At 40.0% G+C, this 26180-nt stretch overlaps 1 protein-coding gene across 5 annotated transcripts in view; it reads right to left on the bottom strand.

The window, feature by feature from the left end:
* The window catches only part of elmo1 (engulfment and cell motility 1 (ced-12 homolog, C. elegans)), a 133173-nt gene that overhangs the window by 36746 nt on the left and 70247 nt on the right, over positions 1-26180 (bottom strand). For all 5 annotated transcript variants that reach the window (XM_074686423.1, XM_074686426.1, XM_074686427.1 and 2 more), the window contains 2 exons: positions 25409-25513; positions 22525-22633 (listed from right to left, as the gene is read on the bottom strand). In XM_074686423.1, coding sequence (XP_074542524.1) covers positions 22525-22633; positions 25409-25513 — 214 coding nt within the window. The remainder of the gene's footprint in view (positions 1-22524; positions 22634-25408; positions 25514-26180) is intronic.

Here is a 26180-nt window from a genome sequence, read left to right as displayed (position 1 = left end):
AGAAAGAGAAAAGACGTTCCCCTCAGTTAAGAATCTATGTAATACTGACATCAGACAAATAACTGTCATTAATGCTAAATAAAAAAGTAATAAAAGTAGAATGTCAATATCTTTCAGATTAGTTTTGTTGGGCTATAACATATTTTTGATAAGTGCTGCTTTAAAATAACTGAGAGTTAAAATTAAAACCACTGAGACTATAAAATTGCGGTTTAACTGATTTTTATTTATGATTTAATAAATTCAGACTGACTAAGTAATGATAAAATAAAATATTATCATGCCCCTGTTTTTTCATCTTAGTCCATACGTTATTTTCTTTGGAGATATGTACAACATGGATGTTTTATAAATTAATGACTCCTTTTTATTTATCTATCTCTGCCCCACTGTTCATTATTTTATCTTCCATACTAAATCTGTTACTATCATCAATTTGTCATCCTATATTTTTTTCACATATTTTGTTTGCTGTCAACCGTTATCAATATGGAAGCATTTTTAGGACAAAATTAAAACAAAAATGCAAACATTTGATCACATGATCTTTCTTTTTCATTTGTATTATGTCATACTTTGTGCTTGTTAAAGTTTCTCATGAAAATGTAAGTTCTTTAGTGCATTTTCATGCAATTTTCTTGAAATGAAAATGTATTTCCTGTATCATATTTCAATTTTCACGTTTGCATTTCATTTGACTTTTGTCCTAAAAGCACTTCCATATATCAAAGGTGGGGGAGCATATACCCAAAACTAGCAAAGCAAATACTTCCATAATGAGGACAGAAAATAACTCGTTATGGAAGAAAATTACACAATTAACACGTCCATATAAGTGAGAAAAAGTTACTGAGAAGAACAGACACCAGCACCTGGCAGATGGGCACAACAACGGGCAACAGCAGTACGACAAACACAAAATCCAGAGTTATGTAGAAAAAATGAAGCAGGACAGAGAAATTAACCAAACACAAACACTGTGTCTATCTTACTCTTTAATTCTAAGACCTGTGATATGATGTGTTGGTTGATGCTCTTTGATCTGTTCTCTCTCAGAAACTCCAACCAGCAGCCTGTTAGCTAGCTAGCTTTGCTTACTGTGAACTCACAGGTTAACAGGCTTCCTGTACCGACACTAGCCTGGTGATAAAAATGATTTAAAACGATAACAAAAGCTAAAGTCAGTTAAAGTCAAAAACTCTCTCAAATTTTAACAAACTAAAATTTGAGGTTTAAAAAACAGAATAATTGATAAAACCAGAGCCAAGCTAGCTAATCTGTCCACTTCCAGTACAGCTGAGCTAACTGACCTCAGGCTAACTTCATGTCCACATGAAAAAGAAATCATTTTTCAATTGCAACTCTTGGCAACAAAACCAAATAAGTTATAGATCAAAATGTAAATCTACAGCTTTTAAAAACATTGTGTCTGAGTGGCGGTGGTCTGGATTAGTTTGTAGATTCTTTTAGCTGCACCTTCTTCAGTTTGCTCTGATTCCAGTGTGTTTGATGCCGACTTACATCTACTGCTTCCTCTCACACACCAAATATTTGATGAAAGACCAGCTTGTTGGTCATCAAAGGTCCACTCACTCCCTTTTTCTCTCTTCCAGTGAGTGACTCATGCCATATGGTGGCCTACGACTCATAAATATGTAACTGGTCCTGAAGGAATGTGGCCCCAAGCCCAGACCTGAACACCTGGCTGATGCACAATGCAGGCAACTGGCACACACTCATATGCACACACTTCAACCCAACATCGCTTATTGTACCTATTGGATCATACACTTTAGCTCTATATTATAAATTTTACACTTATCATGCTTGATTAATATTCATAGAAACTCTTTTCTTAAGAAGATACAGAGTCAAAAGAGATGTGACGGCCTGCTCATATGAGGTAATCTAACTGGCCTCAGAGGAATCTTTTTATCCAGTATAATAGACTTGGCAGGAAGCTAATGTGTTTACAGGTTATTGCATAGGAACAACCACTGAGAATGAGATACAGTTCCCCTCAATGAAGCAAGACTGTTATTGAAAATTTAGCTCCTCATCAACTTCAAACACATAGCATCCCCCAGAGACAAATTGTGACCAGCAAACTCTGTTCCAACTGGATTAAGTTAAGATTTTTCATTTTCCAAAGCCAGAGGTGGTTTATTTTCTTTATTAGCTGTGCACTGAGGCATTTCAATTCCCACTTTTTGACTGAGAGTGTGTTTGAAATAAGAATGAGCGCACAGAGGAGAAGCCAGAGCTCCAGAGTGCCCAAACCATATTAACCAAGAGGTAGAATAACAAGGCTTGACATTCATTCCAACTAAATTCGTCTCCCTCTCATCGTCGTCTGGCTGAGATGAGTGGGGGCTTTGAGCCAAAGGTTGGTTCATTTAGAGACTCTCTGAGCAGAGCAGCGGGGGAACCGGCCCACCACAAGCAGCTATGAAATTGGATGGAAAGGGTCAGGCAGCAACTGAAACTTCACGGTATAATGAGTGATGCCTGCGGGCCACGGGCACAGCAACCTGAGCCTTGATGTGGAGCGATGGATGGGAGATTAAGAGAGAGGGCGAGGGGGAGAAATTCAGGAGGGATGTGCGACTGATGCAGGTAGTCAATCAGGAAGCTAATGGAGGTGAGCCAAAACAGATGCTGACTGGCTGCTTAGTCAACAGAGTGTTCACTGCCCTCAAGGAAGAAAGAAAAACAAGACAGAATTCAAAAAGAAAGGCTAAATTTGACTTAGATGAATCCCCTTTTGGCCAACTACTAAAAGTTGTGGGTAAGGTTGAAGTTTGGAGTGACCTCTGAAGTAAACGGGTTGTTTATTGGTAGCACCAACAGAGCCCAGAGGTGCCAAGGTGAGAGGAATTACATGTCAAGGCTTATTTGGCCGATACAGACAGTGAGCAGTCTCAGGTGGCACTGCAGAAATGTCTCCGTCCTGAGGTTTTTTGCAAGGCGTGTTGATTCGCAGAAAGTTTTATTACCTCTCGCAGGACTCGGCAGGACCTGAAGCAGCACGGAAATGAGGCGAAGAAAATCATTATAGCGTGCAGATGCTCAAAATAGTTCAGAAACAGTGTTCTGCATTGTAATGGTCCAATTCTAAATGTACCAAACTGGCCACAGGGTGTGAGTTGATGAATATTTCATCAAACTAACATAATTCATTCAAGCTAAGAAAACCGTTAAAGAGGGGGAAATCTTGGTGCAACTATTCTGCAGACTGAGATTAAAAACGAAGAGTATGGGTTTAATTTACAGCTTTGGGTCAAAAAGTAGTCTGACAAATGTTTCAATAAGCTTTCAATCTACTTAAGCACATATAGTGTTTACATTATGTTTAAATTTTGCTCAAACGTTAAGTTAAAAGTCAGATCTTTAACCTTGGTGTTGACTCTTTGTTTGTAGAAATATACCGTATCCTTCCTGCAGACTGCACCATGTTTCCCTGTGCTTTTAAGACCTGCCAGCTGTTTGAGTATACTTTCCTGTGCCTTTTGTGCAGAAGAATATTCTCCAGTAGGTGTAAAGGCAACAATGAACTTTCTTTTTTCAGCTTTGCAGTTTCTTTCCAGCAAGCTGAAATGTCACAGCTGAATCACTCCACCACTGCACAAATGCATTTAAAATTATCCGCCTGAACGGAGAAGGCACTGTGTGAGTGCAAAGTCATGTTACTGTGATGAGGCAAGCCTTTGTAGCTTGTTTTCTTTCTATGCCTTCAACCAGAGCGGTGCTTCAACAAAACTGAAGCCCTGATAATGAACCAGCGACAGAGAGGTTGCACTGAAGGTCTGAGTCCAAGAAAATCAGGGAGGGCTTTGGCCAGGTTATCTTTGAATAATACTTTTTTTTGTTCTGATTTAAACCATTACGATTAAAGATCTCAGGTCAACTGTTTACATGTGATGTTATCTATTCCAGTCTGGTGTTTACATGTACCACGACATTTGATCAGAACAGCAGTTTTACAGACGTGTGACACATGCAGATCTGTTAAAACATCACGTAATTATCAAAGATGGATGGTCTGTCCTCTATTGTGCACAGTAGATACGGTTGCTTCTACACTACCCCAAAGCTGTGAATCAAGGTCTGCAGCCAGTGTTGCCATCTCTTCAGTAAGGAAAGTCACTTTTGGCTAAATTTCCATTTGCATGTACTTGTCAGGGAAGCTGTAGGAGAGAGGAATAACATTGTAATATTTTGTTATTTCTAAATCAAAATATCAACCCTCCTCCTTTATTCAGGCTTGGGACCAGCCCAAGTGACCCAAAAGAGACGCGCACAATGCGTGAGCTGGGAGAAACTGCTGTAAGGAAAGAGGATTTCTCTGCCCCTGAGTGTTTTGGAACAGGCGAGTATTCAGCACCCGCTGCTCGTTGAGGAGAAATTAATAGTGCTGTCACATCAGTCTCCAAACTCCAGAAAAGTTGCTAGATTTGCCATTAGCTTTTTTTTTGACAAAATTAATAAAAAGATAAATTAATAAATAAATAAATAAAAGTCACTATAAGGGTCTGAAAAGTCACTAAGTTGGTGGTGAGAACAACTAGTATTGCACACGTACATCAAGACAGAGCATGCGTAGACGAAGCCTGACAACTTTCTGTTTCACTGTTTATGACAGAATCCGAAGCAGAATATAAGGCTCCATGTAAACCCAGCTACTGATCTCACTGTGGCTGACCCCAATCAAATGAATGACGCCATCTTTACAATCTGATTAAGTGTACATGTAATTTTGTTGGACAATCGACAGACAATCCTAATATCTTCCAAACCACAAGTTAGAAACCCCCCCCGCCCCTCGTACAGTGTGTGCCGATAGCAAAATCTGTATTTCAGACCCAAGCTGATTTTTGAACCAGGCTGTAAATATGTTTTTAGCGCTGTAAAAGTCTGAGCCTCATGTGGATTTCCAATGAACAGCATCTTTCAGCACTTCTGCATAGGCTTTGTTTTTTCTAAACTGATTGTTGTCCCTCCCTTCACAGAAAATATTACGTTTATTTTTCATTTGTCCCGGGAGGAGGCTGCTAAGAACCTGCTGCCATGAAAACCTTTATTCTTATTAGCTGTTGTGTCTTTATGTCAAAAACAAATAGTCAAGGATTGAAGCTCTTTTGAAGTTTCAGTTTGAACGAGGGGATCAGAGTGTGCATCAACCGGTGACCTTCTAATTAGTTAAGTATCTATCTTCTGATCTCTCGGCAGTGACTTCAAACTGTCCTTTGATGTGAAAACGTACAAATATCATAAAACTACATCATGTCACGACCCTTGTCTCTAACATTTAATAAAACAGAGTATTAGTGCTCCTGAACCACAGAGATCTGAACCGTTTAACAGGCTGAAACAGGTTATGTAAACTCTTATTTCTTTCCATCGTCTGCTGAGAAATAGCCTTCTCTCCCACAGGCAGCTTACACGGTCATGGTGATGGGGTGGGCGACTGGACACATTAAGAGCCCGAGGAGTCTGACACTTTCCGATGCATGAGTCACACAGCCAGGGACACACACACACGCACACACACAAGCTTGTAGCTTGATGTCACGCCAGGAAACAGCAGGGTAGATATGAACTCTCTCAATTTGAAGTCACAATTTATGACTCTTTTTGGCCGAGCATATGGGTCCTCTGCAGACTGTTCAGATGGATGGAAAATAGGCGGTAATGAGTTTTCTTTGTCCTGTATGCTCTACATCCATCTGCACAGCCAGATGTTCAGGTTCTGTGCCCCCCATAAAGCAGGTAACAGGACACTGCGACGACCACTTTGGGTGATACTGGAACATATGCCCACATGGTCCAGGAAAACTTGATGCTTTATGGCTATGGTGTGTTATTCTGAGACCATATGTCACGAGAAAATTAATTAAGCAAAATGGATTCGTTTTAAACAAGAATTTTAAAACACACATACAAAAATGATGACTACATGTTTCACTTCACCAGTGACAAACTTTACAGCTGCCGTGTGTTGGTGTCAAATCAAAGACAGACAATAAAGCTAACGTGTTTTAATAAGGGCACAACTTCCTGATGGATCAGCAAACTAAACAATGGAGGATACTTAAGAGCAGTGGAGTGAAAGTTTTTGTTCATGTTGATCTGAGCGACCCCTGCTGTGAACCAAAGATGTTTCCCTGTTGGCTGATTGTGTCTGTACAAGTATGAGAAGTGTTTTTGGACAACAAGCTGTCAGCTTTCTTAATTTTTAATATTTACCCTTAAACTCATGATGTACAGGATGTTCACACAGGATACTGAAATATTTACTTAAAGCTATGGTCTACGATTTGGAAGCTTTGTACATCTTAATAATACCAGTTATATTGCTGTTATGGTCCTATGGTCCAATCTACATAATATAAAGACCAAAAAGAACGAAAAAAATCCATTCAGTTTATCTGCTGCAAAGCTGCATACTAGTTGACCAATCCGAACCATGCATGCCATTGGTCCGTGAGTCCATCCAATCCCCTGTCTCCCTCACTTCGCACAGTCTTGCCCATGGTCCCACCTCGTCCTTCCCCACTACCCCTCTCACGTCAGCTAGCTGCTCAGCTACTGAAGCGTCATAGAGCCAGAGAAGACCGAAACCAGGAAGCTGTTGCTGTTACCCTCCACAGGGAAGGGAAGAAAATGAAAAAGTTTCAAGGAAAAGGCTGAAGCAAGGAAGAATTATGAGCGATACAGGTGCCAACAGAGACTGAATATTGGAGAAATGTACGAGACGGCTGAGTTTCTGTTGAACAGGTAATGACTTTGTTTACCACAGTGGGAGATGTCAGCTTAATAACTCTGGTTAGTCTGTGCCTATTCTGGCTAATGACTGAACACTGCTGGTCGGAACCGGTCAGCTCTGTCAATACATTTTAGCATGAGTTAACCACACATCTTTAGCATTGTAAACTGAGATGGTGAAGACACGCCGAGAAAGGTAAAGCCTCACCCACAGTCGGCTCTGCTCTGATCAGCTGGCAGTGGCAACGCCAGACCAGCTTTCGCCGGCTAATTAATGGTTTCGATCGCGCCGGTCCAATTGAAAAAGCTACCACTGTGTGTTACAAGGAGGATGACTGTCTTGTTTGTGACATTTTTTGCCAGCCGGCTTCTTGCTCTGTCGGAGGGGGCGTGTTGTTAGGAGGCGAAGAGGGGCGATACGAGCTGGGGGGCGGGATCTTGGAACACAGAGGAAGGGGGTGAGTGAGGCTGCGTTTTTCAAATGTGCCTCATCAGCCAAACTGGGTTTCAGATCGTAGACCATAGCTTTATCAATTAGACTTCATTATAGTTTTAAGTGTTAAGTTCAAATATGTTTACATGTTAGATACGCTCTCTATAAGTTTTTACAACTATCTCATCTTTACTGACTGAACTCAGATAAACTAGCAATTTTGTTATTTGTTTCAAGATTTTTACCCTCATTTTCAGGATATTATCTATCATTCAAGTACATAGATGATGTGCACAATAATCCAAACACTAATCGGGGCATCTGCCCAAACAAAACAAAAGGTCCAACACTCCAAAGGCTTAAATCTCCTGTGAGGAACTTCATGTGTGTGTTGATTTTGGCATTCCCTCACAAAAACAATCTGCTTTCTAAAATTTATCACTGAGAAGACTTGCAGATTAAAGTGTAGGAAGGCAGCGTCCTCAGCCTGCTTTAAATCATCAGGTCGATATCTACCCTGCTGCAGCAGTCACAGGATTTCAGAATTACAATATAAAAACCGTCTGTACTGTTCTTAATGGTTGTATTTGCTTTTTCAGGTTGTCTGTTTTTAAAAGGCAGCACTTTTTCATAATCAGCTCCAAACTCCTCATAGAAAATCAGATAATCAAGGTTATTTGAAAAGCTCACACGTGGCTCTGTGAAGCTGATCAGAAAATGTCAGGAACGACGGTGTAGACTTACCGATGTCAAACAACAGGTTCAGTCTGCGTTTCCAGCTGCATACAAGATAAGGTGTCTCTTCATTGACTCATGTTTTACTTTCTCACAAATCTTTACAACAGCTGATTCTAGTGCAACTGTGTTGGCATTAACAGTTAATTCAACTAACAGACATTTAGCTGTTGCAAGCTAGTTGAAACTTTTCAAATTTCTTTTTGGTTGGAGATAAACTGTTAAAAAATTACAATGGTAAAAATGCAATTGAAAAAGATGAAAAAAACAACAAATATTGAAAGACATTTTGTTTCCTGAGATTTTTCTTTGTTTGAAATGTTATTTTCTTAAATTTTGCCGGGCTGATTGTCATCTGCAAAGTTTTGATGTTTGAAGTCCATGGCACTTAGTATCAGATGGCTTGTGTTTAAAATTACAACTCAGAAGGACGATGTTTGTTTTGTTTGTGTTGGTGCCAAGAGATTAAAATGTAACTGCATGATAAAAACACATCATAAACTTGGATATACACAGAAGGGCTGTCATGTCATTGGCTGCGGACTATATTAGACGCACCATCACAGCAGTGCTCCACAACACTGCCCAACATCAACTGGACTAAAATGTAACTCAGAAGCTGCACAGAGTTCCTCCTGCCTCCCAGTTTCTCTACGTCTGTTTATCTCCTGAGACATGTGAGACTGGGCTGAGGTCAAGGGGTCACTGTCATCTCCCTGCAGTGAGTGTGTGCCTCTGTTTATGGGTGTGAGTGTGTGTGTGTCTGTGTGTTATCAAGCGTGACTCAGTGTGGGCCAGCTGTCGCCTGTCACGCTCTTATCAGAGTCCGTTCAACGTGAGGACCCAAGGGCAGCGTGTGACGTCAAATAACAGCTAATTACCAAACTGGACAAAATGCTGATGAATTCAGAAAGAGGTGACTAAGTGTGTGTGTGTGTGTGTGTGTGTGTGTGTGTGTATGTGTGTGAAAGACAGGAAAAGAGAGAAAGAAAAAAAGCTGAAGGCTGAATGCCATTGTGAAATCTGTCAGGGTCCAGTGTGTATTTTTTTGTGTGTGCTTGTGTCCGTGAGTCCACACAAAGCTAAACGAAATGACCCCCAGAGTCACCTTGCAGCTTCACCACATGATGAATATACAGCAAAAAAAGTGTCATCCTCACTCTAATTACAATACCAGCATGCCTCCATATCTGACTGTGACAAGGGGAGAGTGAGCGTGTGTGTGTATGTGTGTGTGTGTGTGTGTGTGTGTGTGCGTGTCCAGAGAGCACCGTCAGCACCATCTTTCCGGTCCACTCACAGATTGCGTGTGAGCAGGATGCAAAGACAGCAGGTACGCAGACATGCAAACCACGGCTGGGTGGATGACTTAGCAGGCTGACCGAGGACTTCTCATGCTCCAGCAAACAGGACAGCATCAATACTGGAGTCAGCTTTAATGATGAAGTTTCTGCATCACCGTTATGTTATAAAATATACTCATAATATTCATGCTGTTAACTAACTACAAGCTTAACTTTATCAAAGCTTTTATTTGTCAGTTTATAAGTGAACATATTTTCTGCAGCAGAAAGTCTTTCTTCCCCTGGTTTTATTCATGCTTCCCTTAAAGGTAGAGTTTGCAGGCAATTTTTGATACTTGTTAGTAAACACAACATTCAAACTGGGCTCCTCCTCCTTGGATCAGTGCCAGCAGCAGCACACACCCACAGCCTCCGACCATGACTACGTGAACACACTCACCATCCCAGCAACCACCTGTAGCAAAGCATGTCTATGTGGTAGAGACTCGAGAGCCGTGCACCTGACTTGGCATGTTAGCACAAAGTAAACACAGGTATTTGATACATACCAAGTTAGCAGAAAGCCAATGGCCGTCACTCTTTGTCCTGAGCTGCTCTCCAAGTGCCCGAAAGTGAATGAAAGTGAAACCAAGCTTCACCCTTGTTTAGAGAAAAGCTTAATCTGTTTGGCGTTTTGTTTCACTTTGGTTGTGTTTTCCTTGCTTCGTGCTACGTCCACTATCGTAGCCACTCAGGAGGCTTCTTCCACTCACTATTATAAATACACAAGATCAATTGCGCCATGGACGTGCCATGATTGGCTGAAGTAACCACACAGCCTCTCAGAAATGTTTTTCTACAACCAAAACATCAACATACAGGCTAAGAAGGAGGTTGAGACAGACACAGACACTGACACACATGTACAGAGGCCCAGGAGTGACAATTGAGCAGGAATATTCCTGTAAAAGTTGACATTTTAGTTTGCGGGAACATCCTGCAGACCCCTTTGAGCTTAGCCATGCTACCCCCTGATTGGTTAGCTTAGTGACATGTGATGTGGAGCAAGGCAGAATAAGGTGCTGCTAAAAAGTTATATGTCTCCATGCTGTTGTTTCTGGTTTCAAAAACGAGTCACTAAACATCAAACCCTGTTACACCAATCTCATGATTTCTGCAGGTTATTGAGTCTACTAGCTACAATTACTTACTGATCAAATAATGAAAACAGAAACATCCTCACTGCGAGTTTACCATTTTCCTTATTCTAATTATACAGAAGGATATGTCAGGGTCACAGTCAATATACAGCCGCAGTGAGGGCTGGAGCCTCTGCTCAAATCAAGCACTGGACTTTAGCCCATGGGGAAAAAAGTGCTTTGTGAGGTCCCATCTTAATCTTAGTTTATATACAAGACAAGACTCACAACCCTGAAAGTTAAATGTGAGACAAAAAAGGATTTGCATGGTGAATTCTCTCCAGTTGTGAACAAAATAAACAACTATTCAGCCTCAGTATTGAGTCTGTTTACAATTTTAGCATCCCACATTATTTAATACGAGTGAGGAAGAGACATATAAGAAGATTCCCTATTTAGAGGATGAAAACAGGGAGAAGTCCAATGCTGTTTCTTCTTTGTGGTTTCCTATTATGTAACAAAATCATTTCAGAGCCCAGTCCCCCAAAAATGGTCAAGATGCATTAGAGGATGGAAAGGAAGTGAGGTAGAGCAGGACAGCAGATGGGGAGAGGGGAAAATGAAACCACAGGAGTCATAAAGCGCTGTGGACTAACAAACATACCTGACAGATGCAGCAGCAGCAGTAGCACATCTGAGTCCAAACACTCATATTTTCTCTAATACAACAAGACCTGTAAACTGCAGCGGGTGCAGAGCTGTGTTTTTCCATCAAGACTGAACCACCCCAGGTTATTTTTGTTTAGTGTAAGAAAACACAACTCACATAGTTCATAATTCAGTACATCAGATATGAGTACAGATTATACGATGCACCTCTTTGCTTCAAATCATGTTCAGCCAAAGTGTAAAAATATATATTATATTTTATATATATATTATATATACACATTTATAAAAATTTACTTTTTTATGTTTTTCTGCAAAATCAATCTCTGTTAAATCATCTCTGTTAAATGAAGTTTCAATTGAAGCATTTTGCCTCTCCTGAATGCCAAGTACAAGCTTCTTAATGACTCCATGTTGTTAATGTAAACTGTCGTCTTGTGTTGAAAACTGTTTTTTATACATTATCAAACCTATCTCAAATTTTGAGTAAAAGCTAAATTTACAGTAAACAACTATATGTTTATATAAACAAAACTATTTTTCCTATTCCCAGCTTCCAGTTTTATTACCAAGGACACTGAGATGTACAAACAGCCTAGGTGTGCATACATCTGATGAAAGGCTTGTTTTTTATGTCTTCATCCAAGTCCAGCTTTTAAATGCAATGCCAGTTGGGACCTTTTTTTTGGAAAACAACCTTAATTTTTCAGAGCACACAGAATAGTATATATCATTTTCTGGTCCAAATAACAGGGTGGATGTTTTTAAGAGTTTGAGGGCAAGTCAAATGAGCGCGGCACTGTCACATGCTGGACTGTGTTTTACCCACCGCACCACTTGAGCCCAGAAGGGTCTAATGAGAGCAGACAGGGTAAAGAAAATATGTGATTGACCCTAGAGATGCTCAGAACTGGAGATTCTCAAGCATCAATCTGTGAAGCTTGTTGTTATTTGCATGCATTAATTTGAAAACTGCCTGATGACATTTGACTGAGGCCACAAGGCGGAAATCGCTGAAGAGCACTTCCCCTTTAACTCAAGACCAAGTGACAAGTGTGTGAAGTGGCTACCGACTGCCCAAAAAGATCCCCATGTCACGACTTAAGGTGTACTTGGGATTCTCCATGTGGCCTTTCCTCCACTCACCACCCCTCACTTTGTTCATGACTTATGGGAGAGACCTGAGGGAGGAATTAGCAGCTCAAACATTCAGACTTAACAAGTTATTTCTAATGGAAGCACTTTCTAAACTAATGTGCAGCTAACACCAATGTTAGCATAGTAGTTTTTAATCTGGACTACAAGAAACTTTTATTCCACAGACCCTTCTTATGAGAAAGCAGCTGGATGAAAAGGTTAAATTCAACTGAAAATAAAACACTCAGATTTATTTAGGAAGCTTTTCAGAGCCATGAGTTGGTGCGTGTTATACCCTGAGCCTCTTCTAGAGTATCATATTAATTACTGGGCTGTGTAATCTCTTGTCAGTGTGTGTGAAAGAAGTGTCTCTCAGTGGGTAAGAAAGATGATTAATCTAATTACAGCCATCATCAAAGGGTATTCAGTTAGAAACACTGACCCTGCATTGGCTTGAACATTGTGTTTGTTTTGATGTTGAAGTATTCTGCAGGACTACAGCTGCATGAGTCTGAATAAGGATTAGGTGTCAGGTTTTAAATGACTACAAAAAATGAGATTATTTCAATCTTTTTTTCAACTTTATCTAATTGCATTTCCCTGGTCCAAAAATTGTGCTATTGCGAAAAAAAAAGTATAATTTTTAAATGCAGCCCACAGCCCTGGAGTCTTGAATATGACTTTTCTGGCTGCTGTTTGCTGTCCAACAGTGATGCCTGACTGCATGCTGAGACATGATAACTTCATGATCATGACAGTGAGTGTGTGCAGTATGTGTGTGTTAAAAGGTCATCTCACAGACACACAGCAAGCGAGTCTGAAAGCACATGGCAGCATTTCAATTTTACACTGAATTTCACAGGCATGTGTGGAGAGCTGTTTATCTCTTTGTGTGTGTGTGTGTGTGTGTGTGTGTGTGTGTGTGTGTGTGTGTGTGTGCGTGTGTGCGTTTTTCTAACGTTGCTTGCTGCCAAACACGGCAAGCAACTTAAGGACTTTGTGACAGTCAAGGTTATAATAGTTAACTAAAACAAAACTTAAAACGAAAACTAAAATCTAAAATACATTGCAGTTAACTCAAACTAATAAAAACTAGAAAAGAAAACAAAAATGATAAGTAAACTAAAACTGTATCTTGTGTTCACAAAACTAACTGAAACTAATCTAAATAATAGAGAAAATGTCCTTAGTTATATTTTTTGACAATATTAATAGCTTTTAGGATTTTAATTAATCATCATCATTTTCCCAACCAATTTTTCGACAGTTTTAGGCAGTTGTCAGCGCCGGTACGGCACCATCATAGCGACGTACTGGGACGTTCTTGTTTACTGCACTGACTGGCTGTGCTGCAACGAAACGTAGTGGAGCAATGAATTAGAGCATCTGTAAAAGTTTAATTTCATGTGAGTCTGCCTTTATTGTTACAGAGTCCAAGTTTCTAATTATCAAAGCCCAAATTATGTTGTTTTTTATAATTTATGATTTTATTATTTTTATTTAATTTATGTTAACACTATTTTTTTATAATTTATGTTTATATTTCATTATTTTCTTGTGTTTAAGGCAGCAGCCAACAGTTCAGTATCAGCAATGACTGAGCAGTGAGCACTATGTTGAACTTGAAAATAAACTGTATTACAAAATATTTACTCTGACCTTTTTGAATCCTGCGCCTGGTTAATAAGGTATGAAAAAACTAAAACTAAATTGAAACTAAACTAAAACTTAACTAAAACTAAGCCGTGTTGCAAAAAATCAAAACTAAATAAAAACTAGAATGCCTGCTGTAAAACTAATTCAAACTAAACTGTAATGGGAAAAAAATGTCAAAACTAACTAATACTAAACTACAATGACAAATCCAAAACTATTATAACCTTGGTGACAGTAGAAGTTGCCCAGTTAACAAGTTTGAATGAAATATCTGACGAGTTTGGAAACGCCATAAACACAAATGCTCTGTGTCTGAAATCACTCCCTAGTGGATACACCTTTTTGTCGTGTTGTCTAAAATCCAAGTGAGCATGGTTGTAGACTATAAGTAAGTATCCCACAATGCATTTTGAAAAGAAGTGTATGAGTGATGCTCACAATGTGAGCATCACTCATACACTTTAATTACTAATACATTGTTGTTCAGGCAAAATAAATGGCTGATTAATGATTACTGATCACAGATAACTTGAAATGACATCACATGGTGTTTAAGAGTAACACTTAGCTCTCTGTCTAACTCTCAGATGAGAGCGTCTCACAACTCTGAGCAAAGAAACACACAACACAGGCACTGGACACTGGACCTCTGGTGATGCATTCACTGGACCTCTTAATTCTTAAACACAACATAAGTCGTGATGTGTATGATTGGTGTTTATTTATTAATAAAAAAATAACATAGAATAAATCTATTTATTATATTTAGTTATCAAAGAAAAATATGCCAAGTATAGCATCAGCTATCACTGCTGGTTTGTAGTGAATGAGAAAAATAATAGTAATAACATTTTTAACAAAAGTAAATGTAAATGCCCTGTGAGTGAAAATTGTTACAGTTTCTTTCGCCTGCTTCTATTCTCCAACATGGGATAAATTTCTGTTTGATCTTAAGCGGTGATAATGATTTTTTTTGTTATTTGCCTTTGTGATTAGCCCCACACACGCAGAGTCAGATAGTATGTTTGCAGCAACCAAAATCTTTACTACTGTAGTTTTAAATGATGTGACTTTATTAGTGATGATATTTGTGGTCCTATTAGGTTTGGAAAGTCAGGCAACACTGTCTGTCTGTTGTTCAAACCTAGGTGAAAGCTTTAAAAAGTAGTGTAAATCAAGCTCAGTCACAGCATGTGTTGCAGACTGAAAGTGCTTCACTCTTAACTCTAAGCAGCTTTTTATGAGACTCATAAGTGAGCAACCAAAAATGAAGATTAAAGCTTTAATACTGTCCTTGAGGAGAGAAACAACTTAAAAAATCAATACACTTTAAAAGGAAATTCATCCAGTTATTGCAGATGAGGTAGTGAGCTGGTGTACCTCGACAACACATGGAGCTGTCTATGGTGCTGAACATGAACCTCTGATCTGACCTTGACTGGTAGACTGATGGCTTTCATTCACTGCTACAAACATGAAGAATCATGTGACAGTCAGCCGGCTCGGACATGCCTTTGTGTGTGCGTGTGTGTGCAGCTGTGAGCGTACGTGTGTCCAGGCATGATTCTACCATGTCCAGCTCCCCGGTCCCCCATCTCAGCTAGAGATGCCACACTGTGAATCACCAAGCAGGGCCATTACTCACCACGCCAGGCCCTTTCTAAATAACTTCATAAATATTCTATGTGCTGGCTCAAACAGGAAAGTCGCCTCACAGACACAGATGCCATTAAACTCTTTGTTCCGGCAGAAACACAGAGACACAATTAATCTTTTAGAGTGTGACGCGGGGTGAGGGTAAATGCAAGAAACAGAAAGGGTCTGAATTAATGGAAGAAGGTGATGGAGAGGGGAAACAGAGAGAGAGTGACACCTGGATAGTGTCATGAATTATGTAAAATCCAGCAGCACTGGCAGGTAATCAGCCAAACAAGCTGGCTTAACCCTTTTCTCCCATACCTCATCTGCAGTCAAATGAAATAACTTCGCAAAATGCATGAGAATTTCCCCAAAAATCACAAACTAAGGAGAACAGCTTTTGCTTGTTGTCATTTTTGAAAAGTTCATGAGACAGAGAAAGGAAAATTTAATGCATGGAAGCATGAGAAGGGATTACAATTCTGAGAGTGACAGCTGTTCTTTAGACCCGCCGAGAGGGGAATAAAACCTGGAAGAGGGAATAAAAAAATGAAAAATTAAGCTAGAAAGAGAGCATGAAAAAGCAAAGAAGGGGAAGTAAAGCAACTTCAACAGCTACTGGCAAATCCTGCATCCGTCAGGGTTTCATCCCCGTGAGAAAACAGGAATAGAGTGTCTGGCCTCTGTCAGAGCCACACCAGCATTTCACACAGATGGGGAGAGCAAATGAGCCACTAAGACGCCACTGCCGTCACCATTAATCTGCTGTCTCTTTCTTCTACTTTCATCTATGAAGGTATGTTGGGAGAAGTAAAAGGGAACATTTTCTAAAAAGCTCAGACGAACTGTTTTTTTTGCACCAGGGGTTAAGACTACTTTTATAGAAACCTTTTCAGAAAGACATCCATGACTTTTTAATGAAGAGCTGCAGAGTGCTTGTGCTCTTGTTGCTTAAATGAAGTTTTTGGTGTCCATGAGCCGCTTGGCTTCACAGGATTCATGCTGCACTTTGAATCTTTTAAAGGGCACAGCTACACTGGCATCCAGGGGACTTAGCTTTAGCACAGTTTGCTCTTCCTGCAGCACTTAACTTCTTCAAAGAAACAAGGATATAAATCAAAGCAGCTGTGTTACCAAAAAAAAAACAAATGTTTAAGAGTTTAACCTGTAGCTAATGGCTTCCTATGGTGTAAAGGTATCACAGGTGTATCTGTTTTGTACTAGAGCTGAGATTTAGTTGCTTCTAGGACTGTTAAATGCTACACAGCCCACACAAAAATGTGTTTCACATGTACATAGTTAAGGGTAGGGTCTGCAGGGTTTTCCTAAAAACAAGAATGTCACCTTTTACAGGAACAATCCTGCTCAGTCGTCACCTTTGGACCTCTATACATGTGTGTCAGTGTCTGTGTCTGCCTCAACCTCCTCCTCAACCTGTATGTTGATGTTTTGGTTGTATAGGGATGTTTCTGGGCAGAAAGCAGGCGTGGTTATATCAGCCAATCACAGAGCAACCAGTACGCAAGTGACTTTAATGGCTGCGAGTGGAAGGAGCTAATCAGAGCACAACATGGAGCAAGAAAAACACAACCATAGTGAAATGAAATGCCAAACAGATCAAGCTTTTTACTAATCAAGGGTGATGCTTAGCTCGACTTTCACTCGCTTTGAGGAACTTGGAGAGCAGCTTGTGACGATGAGCAACGTGAGTTGGTATGTGTCAAATACCAGTGATTAGCTTGTGCTAACATACCAAGTCAGGTGTTCGGACCTCTAGTCTCCCCCACGTTTAAACGCAATGCTACAGGTGGTTGCTGGGCTAGTGAACCTGTTCTCCCTGCTAACAAGTAACAAAAATTCCTGCAGACCCGACCTTCAAGGTAAGGTTTTTTTGTTACATCTGAGAATAAGCATTGTTCAACGATACCTGAAACGATACCTGAAAGCAGACCGGTTCGGTACGGCGCGCATTTTGTGGCGTTTCCACTGACTTATCCTGGGACAGATCCCCAAAATCCGTGAAGAGCCGGCTTACTTTTTTGGGACCCTTCCGTATGGGTGCCAGACTGGACCGATCCGCTCTTGAAAGGTGGAGCTACACACTGCAGACTGTTGATTGGTCTAAAAGAATCGTCACTTACCCCGACAGCGGCTGCATTTCTCCTGACTTCTCTGAAACAAAGCTTGATTGCACTTTGTATCAAAGAGCTACATGCCAATCACAGAAAGGCCGAAATGCTGCATGTCTTCAATCTATGCTCTTTGTTTACTGTGTCACGTTTTTCTTCTTCGCTGGATTTAATAGCGGGGTAAACTGTGTTGCACTGCTATGGCGTCATGCAATTGTTTAACAGCTGTGGCTTTCGGCATCCAGCTTACACGCCGCCTACTACGAGAGGGCACAGTTTGCTGTGGAAACGCAAACTGGATCAGGCTTAACTGTACCAAACCGAGCCAAACCGTACTGAACTGACCTGGACTGCTTGGTGGAAACGCGGCTTAAGAGTCCCAACAGAAAAAATCAGCTATTTATAGAAGCTTAATACATGTGGTTTTGTCATAAAATAAAAATTTGAAACTGTTGCACACATATTGAGTTTAAAAACTAGTTTCAAAGCAACAAATTAAAAAGATTTTTTCACAGTGAATCTTCACACAGAGAGGAAACAACTCAGATGTGAATACTGATGTAAATGATGGATAGTCTCCATTTACTTGAACCTACTGGCTTTCTGCCATGTCAGTGTCACTGATATAGACCTCAGTGTTACTTCTACCACCTGTGTTTTCCCCATAACACAAGCCAAAATGGCTGCCCTAATTAAGTCTGTCAAGATTAAGATAGTCAAGATAGCACGGGGTGTTGGTAAAGCCAAGTGGTCTAGGTTAAGTGTCCCATGAGGCAAGCTCTGAAGCGAGTGATTTGAATCTGTGGCGTCTTTCCTGCATGTCTCCAACTAAAGGCCCCAAAAGCAACTTAAAAGATGGTTGAACAAACTGTTGTGTCACTAAAAAAGGTGATAACTAAAGTAGAACTGTATTCACAAAAGATGTGGACTAAATTTTATCAAAGCTGGGGAGTTTCATCAACTGCGAGCGTGAATATCTTTAGAGGATTGAGTTTTAATGGTTTGTTTCATCCTGGATTGAAGTTACAGACTGACCTACTGACCGTCAGAGAAAGACAAACATAACTTGTCTGAAAGTAAATCAGGGAGGGGGGAGGAAAAGCTGCTGAAATACCAACATAACACTTAAAGTTACCAGTGAAATAATTCTTCACAGTTTCTATTGCCATTCTGACTCAAATACCACGCTATCAAAACCGATAAAACCTTTCAGAGACACAGACGCATCCTCCGATATCCTCATTTATGCCAGGTATTTCATTGTTTCTCTGCTGAAAGGTCAGCACAGTGATGACAGCCGGTGCAGAGCTGAGACTCATTTCTCTTCCTCCTCTCCTCCAGGGAATAAGCATCTTCTTTCCCCTACATCATACACACACATACACACTCTTACATAGGTTCTCTAATAACCACTCATTACTCACAAAGCTCCAACAACACCTGTCTGGCCGGTGTTACATTCATCCCCTCATACATTCATTAGTGTGTTAATTTACACGGGGCTAATGGGGCGTTGAAGAAACTGCACTTAGCTCTGTATATAGAGCAGCTTATGACAACTCTGAGATACACTGGTTCCTCCCAAAAGACGCACATAAAGCTCTGCAGTGAAAGTCTGTGCAAATATTTACTGGGAGTGTGACAAAGACGGATGAAGACATCATGATTTGGGACGCTGTGAATATAATATATCAAAATGTTTTTTTACTCTCTTGTCCCTGGAGATTTCCAGCAGGGGATTTGTTTTATTTTATCGCCTTTGTGTATAATTTTAACTGGAGATGACCTACTTTTATGTGTGAATCCTTTTATAGTTCATCCAGGTGTGCTGTTATAGCAGAAGACAGCAGCACATATAGATAGGCAATTTTATCACGCTTATTATAGATTCACCTTTTTTAAATTCTTATCTGACCCCTATCTTTCTCACACACACACACTCACACACAGACTCATATAAAAACACACACACACAGTCCACTGCATCATAAATATTAAACGCGGGTTCAGTCTGCTGGACTATCAGCCTCTGTAAAGAGGACAAAATACAGCTGCTGGGAATAAAACAGCTCAGAACTCAGAGTCAAGGTCACTGCTGGGATGCAGCTACAATCACCAGTCTGGTAGAGAAATCCTAGAAATGTTAGTTATCACGTTCTTTATCCTTACAAAATACAATTCAAAAATACTATTTGCTATGGAAGAAAGGATCACAGTATTTTCTGAGCAGAATTAGTCAAAAATCTGGTGCATATTTGTTTCCTTTGGAGTGCGCTGTATGATAATTCTTCAGCCGCCTCATCTCCATTTATTTGAATAAGCACCATTCTCCGAAACAAAGTCTTACTCACAATGACAATGGCCTGCGTTTGTCCTGAAGATTTAGCTTTGCAGCATGAGCCCACAACTTCATGTTTACAAAAACCTAAGAGATAAAACCGTTTTCCCTGTTTTTTTGGGCAAGCCTCATTGCTTAATCTGCATTTTGGAGAGAATACTGTTGAAGCTGTGTTTCTAAAACAGGCTGCAAGGAAAACGGTTTCAGTCTGCCACGGGGAAAGATCAAAAGGCCAAGTGCAGTGAGAAACATTGTGGATGAAACACTTGTTGTAAAAAAAAAAAAGTACTTTCTCTGTCTCACTCTGCCTCTGAGATTGCTATTTATGTTAGCAAAGAGTCTATAACATGCTATCTGTAAATTATTGATATCAATCTATATTTCCTGCAATTAATTCTTCTTACATCAAGTCAGACTTTTTAATAACACACTCCTGCTCAGAAGTTCCAACATTTAAGTTTCCCTCTGCGACCAAATAATATATGCATGTTTGTTTCTATATTTATTATTAAATTTGCTAACATGCTGTGCCGCTCTAGCCTGTGCTAGAGATGTGAGTAAATGAAAAGAAATGTTTAGTGACATTTTTAGAAGAAACACAATGCATTTTTTTTTAACTTTGTTTAGAGAAAAAGAACAATTTCTGCGGGAAGCAAAGCAAACTTGTAACATTGGATTACTTCAACATTAAACTACTACTGTTTAAAGTTTTAAGGCAGCTCATGAAATCATAAGGCATGGGTGGGAGGACCTGAAATAAACAATAAAATGGGCTATCAGAAGATCAAAACTTAGACCTCAGAAACAAACCCAGAGCCCGTTCTGACCAAGCGGCAACCTCCAGTCTAAGAATATGAGACAATGCTGAAGTGCTAAAATCTGCTGTTTCTCGAGTGTTGGCTTGAGGCTGGCTCTGGAAGTACAGGAAGTCACATAAACACCAAGCCAAAAAAAGCTGTTTTCAAAGCAGAGATTAACCTATTTACAGCCTGGTTCAAAAAACGTCTCCTGTCTGAGTCGCTAATTTTACTACAGGCACCCACTGTACAGGGGTGAATTTTTTTCTAACTCGGCTGTTCAGAGGATGCGAAGATCGTGAGCTCGCTCAATCAGAGGCACAGCTCAGGGTCACGTGTCCGACAGGCGCCCTACAGCTGTAAACAAAGCCCTTGCCATTACCAATATGGCCGCAAGCTAGTGTGCTTCACTCTCCATTTCAGAAACAGATGAGTGACGTCAGGAAGACTACATCCATGTCTTATACAGTCTATGGTTCTGACTGAAGACTAAGTTGAGCGCACAGATCTGGAGGCCGTCAACCACAAAAGTCTTGAATACAGCAGCTTATGTGATATGAAATGACATGATTTAATGTAAATGGATGCTTATTTACATGAATAAGTAATGTGATTGGGCATAGACAGGCTAAATAAACTCAGTTTAATGGCTCAAATATATGTTAAGGTCCCAGATGGATTTTTTTCTTTCTTTCTTTCTTCTTATTGCATAACTTTGTGATATGAATATTGCGCGTGCACATATTGTAGTGACGAGACTGAAACACTTTGCTCTGAGCAAGGATGCCTGTCTAGTAACTTCACTTGGTTTGCATAATAGACTTTGGAGACAGCATCTCTCCTGTTAAAATATAATATTTGCATTCCCTTTGCTCACTGTGTGCTCAGATTTAAACGGAGAGAAAGGTGGGGACATTTTGCATTTTAGCAGAGTCTGGCAGAGATAAGACCATATTAAAAAAGACAAGAAAATTACAATATGCTAAAAAAAAACTTTAAAGAAACATTACTTCACTGACTTATCTTGTGTTGAAACCTTTGACTATTTCTTTTATCAGCTGTGTGGAGGACAGATAAAGGAATTAGGATGGAATTTATCTGCATTTTCAAAGGCAGACACTTTTTGTTTTATGGAAGAAAGTATTTTTTCCAATAGTGTCAAAACCCTGCAGAGTGGTTAGGTTGAAATCCCCCATGAAAAAAAGAAGCAGCAAGCAGAAGAAAAGGGCATATCAGTATGAAACTGAGCTAAGAACATAGTCTCCCTCCCTACAGGGAGCAGCAGGGGTCAGTCTGGAGCAGAGCTGAAACCAGCTCGCCCATTAAAACAAGTACAGACAAATGAAAAGGGCACATCAATTTAGAGTGGACGCAGGCACAGCATCTCTTTCTGTGGACACTGTTACCTCCCAGAGGCGCTGTATTAGAGTGAAAAGAGCTCAATGGGGGTGAGGTGCATCACCAAACTAAATAATGAACTCCTGGCAGCACAATTACTGAGTATAATGGCTACTTTCATCTGAACAGGAAGTGAATGTGTGTATTTGTCATAATGTGTGTGTGTGTGTGTGTGTGTGGTGTGGTGTGTGTGTGTGTGTGTGTGTGTGTGTGTGTGTGTGTGTGTGTGTGTGTGTGTGTGTGTGTGTGTGTTAATATGTAGTGCACACAGTAATATTAATCCATATATCTGGAGCAGTCTCTGAGCTGTTTTCCTCCTCATAATGAAGATGTTGTGAGTTAAATGAGATGAAGAGGAAACCAGCCACAGTCCTCTCAGTGATGAAGATGTGTTGGTGCAGACTTACGAAGCTCGCCCACTTTCATGATCTCACAGAGCATCTTGGTGAGCTCGATGCTGCTGCGCCCGAACGGACACTCGTGCTTGTCTTCTCGACTGCTGTTCTCCAGGACGATCTAGAAACACAGACATTAAATCTCAGGACCTTCAGATCTCTCTTCTTATTGAGGGATTATTTGTTTATCAACAATGGCAGATGCACATTTTGACTGCAGAAGTACTGTGGAGCGCAATGGTTTGTCAAGCGAGCCAAGGAAGTTAATACCATAAAACAGAATTTTTCACTTAAAATCATCACTTTGAAGGATGGTTAACTGCTCCCAGCTCTGTGAAAAAGCAGTGAGTGGATGGAAGACATTAACAAGTGGACAGAGATGCAGTTGACAGACATTTTCAGTGGAGAAATCCAGCATACACCCCAGAGAAAAGTTTCAACACAGAACAGTCACTCAATGCTCATGTCTGAATTTACCGTTAACATTTACCAGACTGTGAATTTCCAGGATGTAAACATGTGCTAATAAATCAGAAACCCTCCCAGATCGATAAAAGCACACAGAAACCGCTGAGCATGAGACCTGCTTTTAATGAAGGAGCCAGAAAACCATGTCCAGACGGAGAACTGAACCAAACATAACAGAATATTAATGGTCTCGTATTTCAGGGTTACTAAAAAGGCTGGTTAAGACTGGTTACTAATTTGATAATATACCATAGTTTTACTTTAATCTGGTTCTGTTAGCCATAGTTTATGTTCACTTTTTATTTACTTTAATCAACTTTTTCATTAATATCACAAATTAAAACCTGGATTTAGAATATTGGCAGTTAATATTACTTATTTGTGGTCAAACCTGGTTAACTAAGGTTGGATGAAAGAGACACATCTAATAACACAGCTGCAGATGTCGCTGGTGTTCAGTGTATAATACTGTTTACCGATGACTCTCAGCCATTAATCACTGATATGCTCGGCTTAGAGACACCATTAGCATGGTCGCTATTAACTCCAAAACACCGCTCTGTAATGGTCAGAACTGGATAGAAGTTGACTCCATGGTAAAGTATCGTTCCTGACAACTGACCACAGATCAACCAGACATTTTTTATGCTGATAACAGTGAATTTAGCGTTTAAAGAACAATAACTCTTCTGAATGAATGGAGCTAAACGCTGCTTCTGCATGTAAAAAGCGGGTGCATCGTCATGGTGATGTAGACTGATAATCTCTCTATACCCGGGGTGGCCAACCTGTGGCTCACCCTGTGGCTCTTTGCCTTTCAGTATGTGGCTCTTTGATCCATTCCTCCAACGTTGGGATCAGTATTGATCAATATTTGGGTGATGAGATTGATACTTAAGTTTCAGTTTCTCTTCTCTACATGTGATTCTTTTGATCTCTCTTGGGCTCATAGCTATCTATCTATCTATCTATCTATCTATCTATCTATCTATCTATCTATCTATCTATCTATCTATCTATCTATCTATCTATCTATCTAGATAGATAGATAGATAGATAGATAGATAGATAGATAGATAGATAGATAGATAGATAGATAGATAGATAGATGACAAGACAATAAATCTTGGTTTGAAAATTGGAAAATTTTATGACATTTCAAGTCTACGTGTGTGATGTGGCTCTTTGAAGTACCACGGTAATTTTTGTGGCTTTTAGTTTCTAACTGGTTGGCCACCCTGGCTCTATACATTCAGGTGAAAACATCTTCATAAAGGGATGCCTGTTGATGACTCATCTACTGAGGTCTTTATCCTTGTCTCAGCAGCCAGTGGCTCAACTCTTGGCCATGACCCTTTGCTGTATGTCATCCAACAGTCCCTAGACTCAATATTCTCGCAATTTAGTTGACTAAGGGGATTATAGGTCTGAAAGCCTCCGTGGGTTGAATATTAATGTGACGTTATACTTTTCCTGCTTTCATCCCACTTAGTATCTCCAGGTGGTAGTGATGTGCGGTGCTGTTTTTGACAGGAGTGCCAAAGACAGAAGTGCTCAGATGCATGAGATAAAACCCTTTAAAAGCAACGTTTGAGGCCTAAGAGGAGATATGCAGTCTGTAAATGCACTGCAGCTATGGGTAAACATGAAATACATTTGTCTTAATTTAAAGTGCTACACTGGCTAGTCGAGTGAATTTAATTTCACCATAAACGTCTCAAAGAAGGCTGAAACCATTAGTGATCATTTGACCTCATATGAACCTCTAAACTTTCTGCTGATAGGCCAAGAAACATAAATAAAACCAAAATTGCAAAAAAGTCACTTTAATTATGTGGATGGGGAAAGTGCGCCACAAATGAAGCCATCAAGGTCTCAATCATTTCAGCTGCTGACAGTTTAATTTGGGAAATAGGAGGCTGTGTTTTTTTTTAATCCCCCTCTGTTTGGCTGAGTTTGCACCAATAAGACATCTCTGTTCACACTTTAAGTACAGAAAATACTAACAGTATAACTCACACATTTTAATCATAACAGGGTGTTGGATAACTGCCACTAAAGGATTTATCAAGCAGAAATTCAAACACACTCTTTACCAAACCCTCTATTCTGAACACGTTTCTATAAAATAAAATTGCTACAGTGATGAAAAAGGCTCACACCTATAACAGCACTGTTCAGAGACTGGCAACGAAAAGAACTGAATCTTTTTGTAATTTCTATTATGAGAAACTTCTCAAATAGTGTTCAATGCAGGAATTCTTTGGACAAAGCAGAAACTACAAATAACTGAATGAGCTGCAGGGGAGAAGATTTGGTACCATGGATCAGAAGAGAACGTGGCCAAGAGAAGAATAATCCTGTGAAAATCAGCGTGCATTTGTGTGTGTGTGTGTGTATCTCCATGTAGGTGTGTGTGTATGCTTACCCTTATGTAGGCGTCTTGGTGGTGCCTAGCAAAAAACAGCATGTTATCCAGAGCCAGCATGCCTGGAGGGATCTGAGTGAAATCCACAGCTGGATTCACATGGTTCTGAAAGAGAAAGAGAGGTTACTGAAACAAAATCTTAAATCCACACTCAACAAAATTTCTCTTTAAAGAGGCTGTTAGAAGGATCTGTTTTAATTGGACTGCAGCGCCACCTTTTGGCCTAGAGTCTGACCCACACTGTCATGAAGATATGACTTTTTATAAGCTGTGTGTTTGTTTTGGAAATAAATGGAGATTGGATCAAAATACATTTTTCTTTGTTCAAGACATTTTTTTACAGGATACAACGTGCAGAGCTAAGGTATTTATCAACAGTTATGTAGCACTGTTGTTTGAGACATGACAACATGCTAACATGCTAGCCCTGAGGCATGTCCGTAATGTGTAATGTTTGTAAATCCTGGTTATGTCCTGCCAGCGATCTACCAAGCAGTGCTGACGTAACTTCACTTTTTATTTTATTGATGAACTCTCAAGTTTGAACAGACCACTGCAGAATAACTGCTGCATGTGGGTTGGAATGAACGTTATCACAAACAGTTTATATATATATCATATTTTAGCCTTTAGCTCAGGCTGTATCACTCTCCTGTTTATCTTTCTTCTGCTCTTCTGTCCTTGTTCTGTCTAACAGTTAGGCTCCTGTGTGCACCATCACTACAAAATTAATCACAGAAATCGTTTTAGCAGAGAAAAACACAGATATCTC

The sequence above is a fragment of the Halichoeres trimaculatus genome, unplaced genomic scaffold (genome assembly GCF_033239565.1).
Source record: "Halichoeres trimaculatus isolate MK-OKI-2021-1 unplaced genomic scaffold, fHalTri1.1 fHalTri1_scaffold_14, whole genome shotgun sequence".
Taxonomy (NCBI): Eukaryota; Metazoa; Chordata; class Actinopteri; order Labriformes; family Labridae; genus Halichoeres; species Halichoeres trimaculatus.
This window is presented reverse-complemented; position numbering and strand designations above follow the sequence as displayed.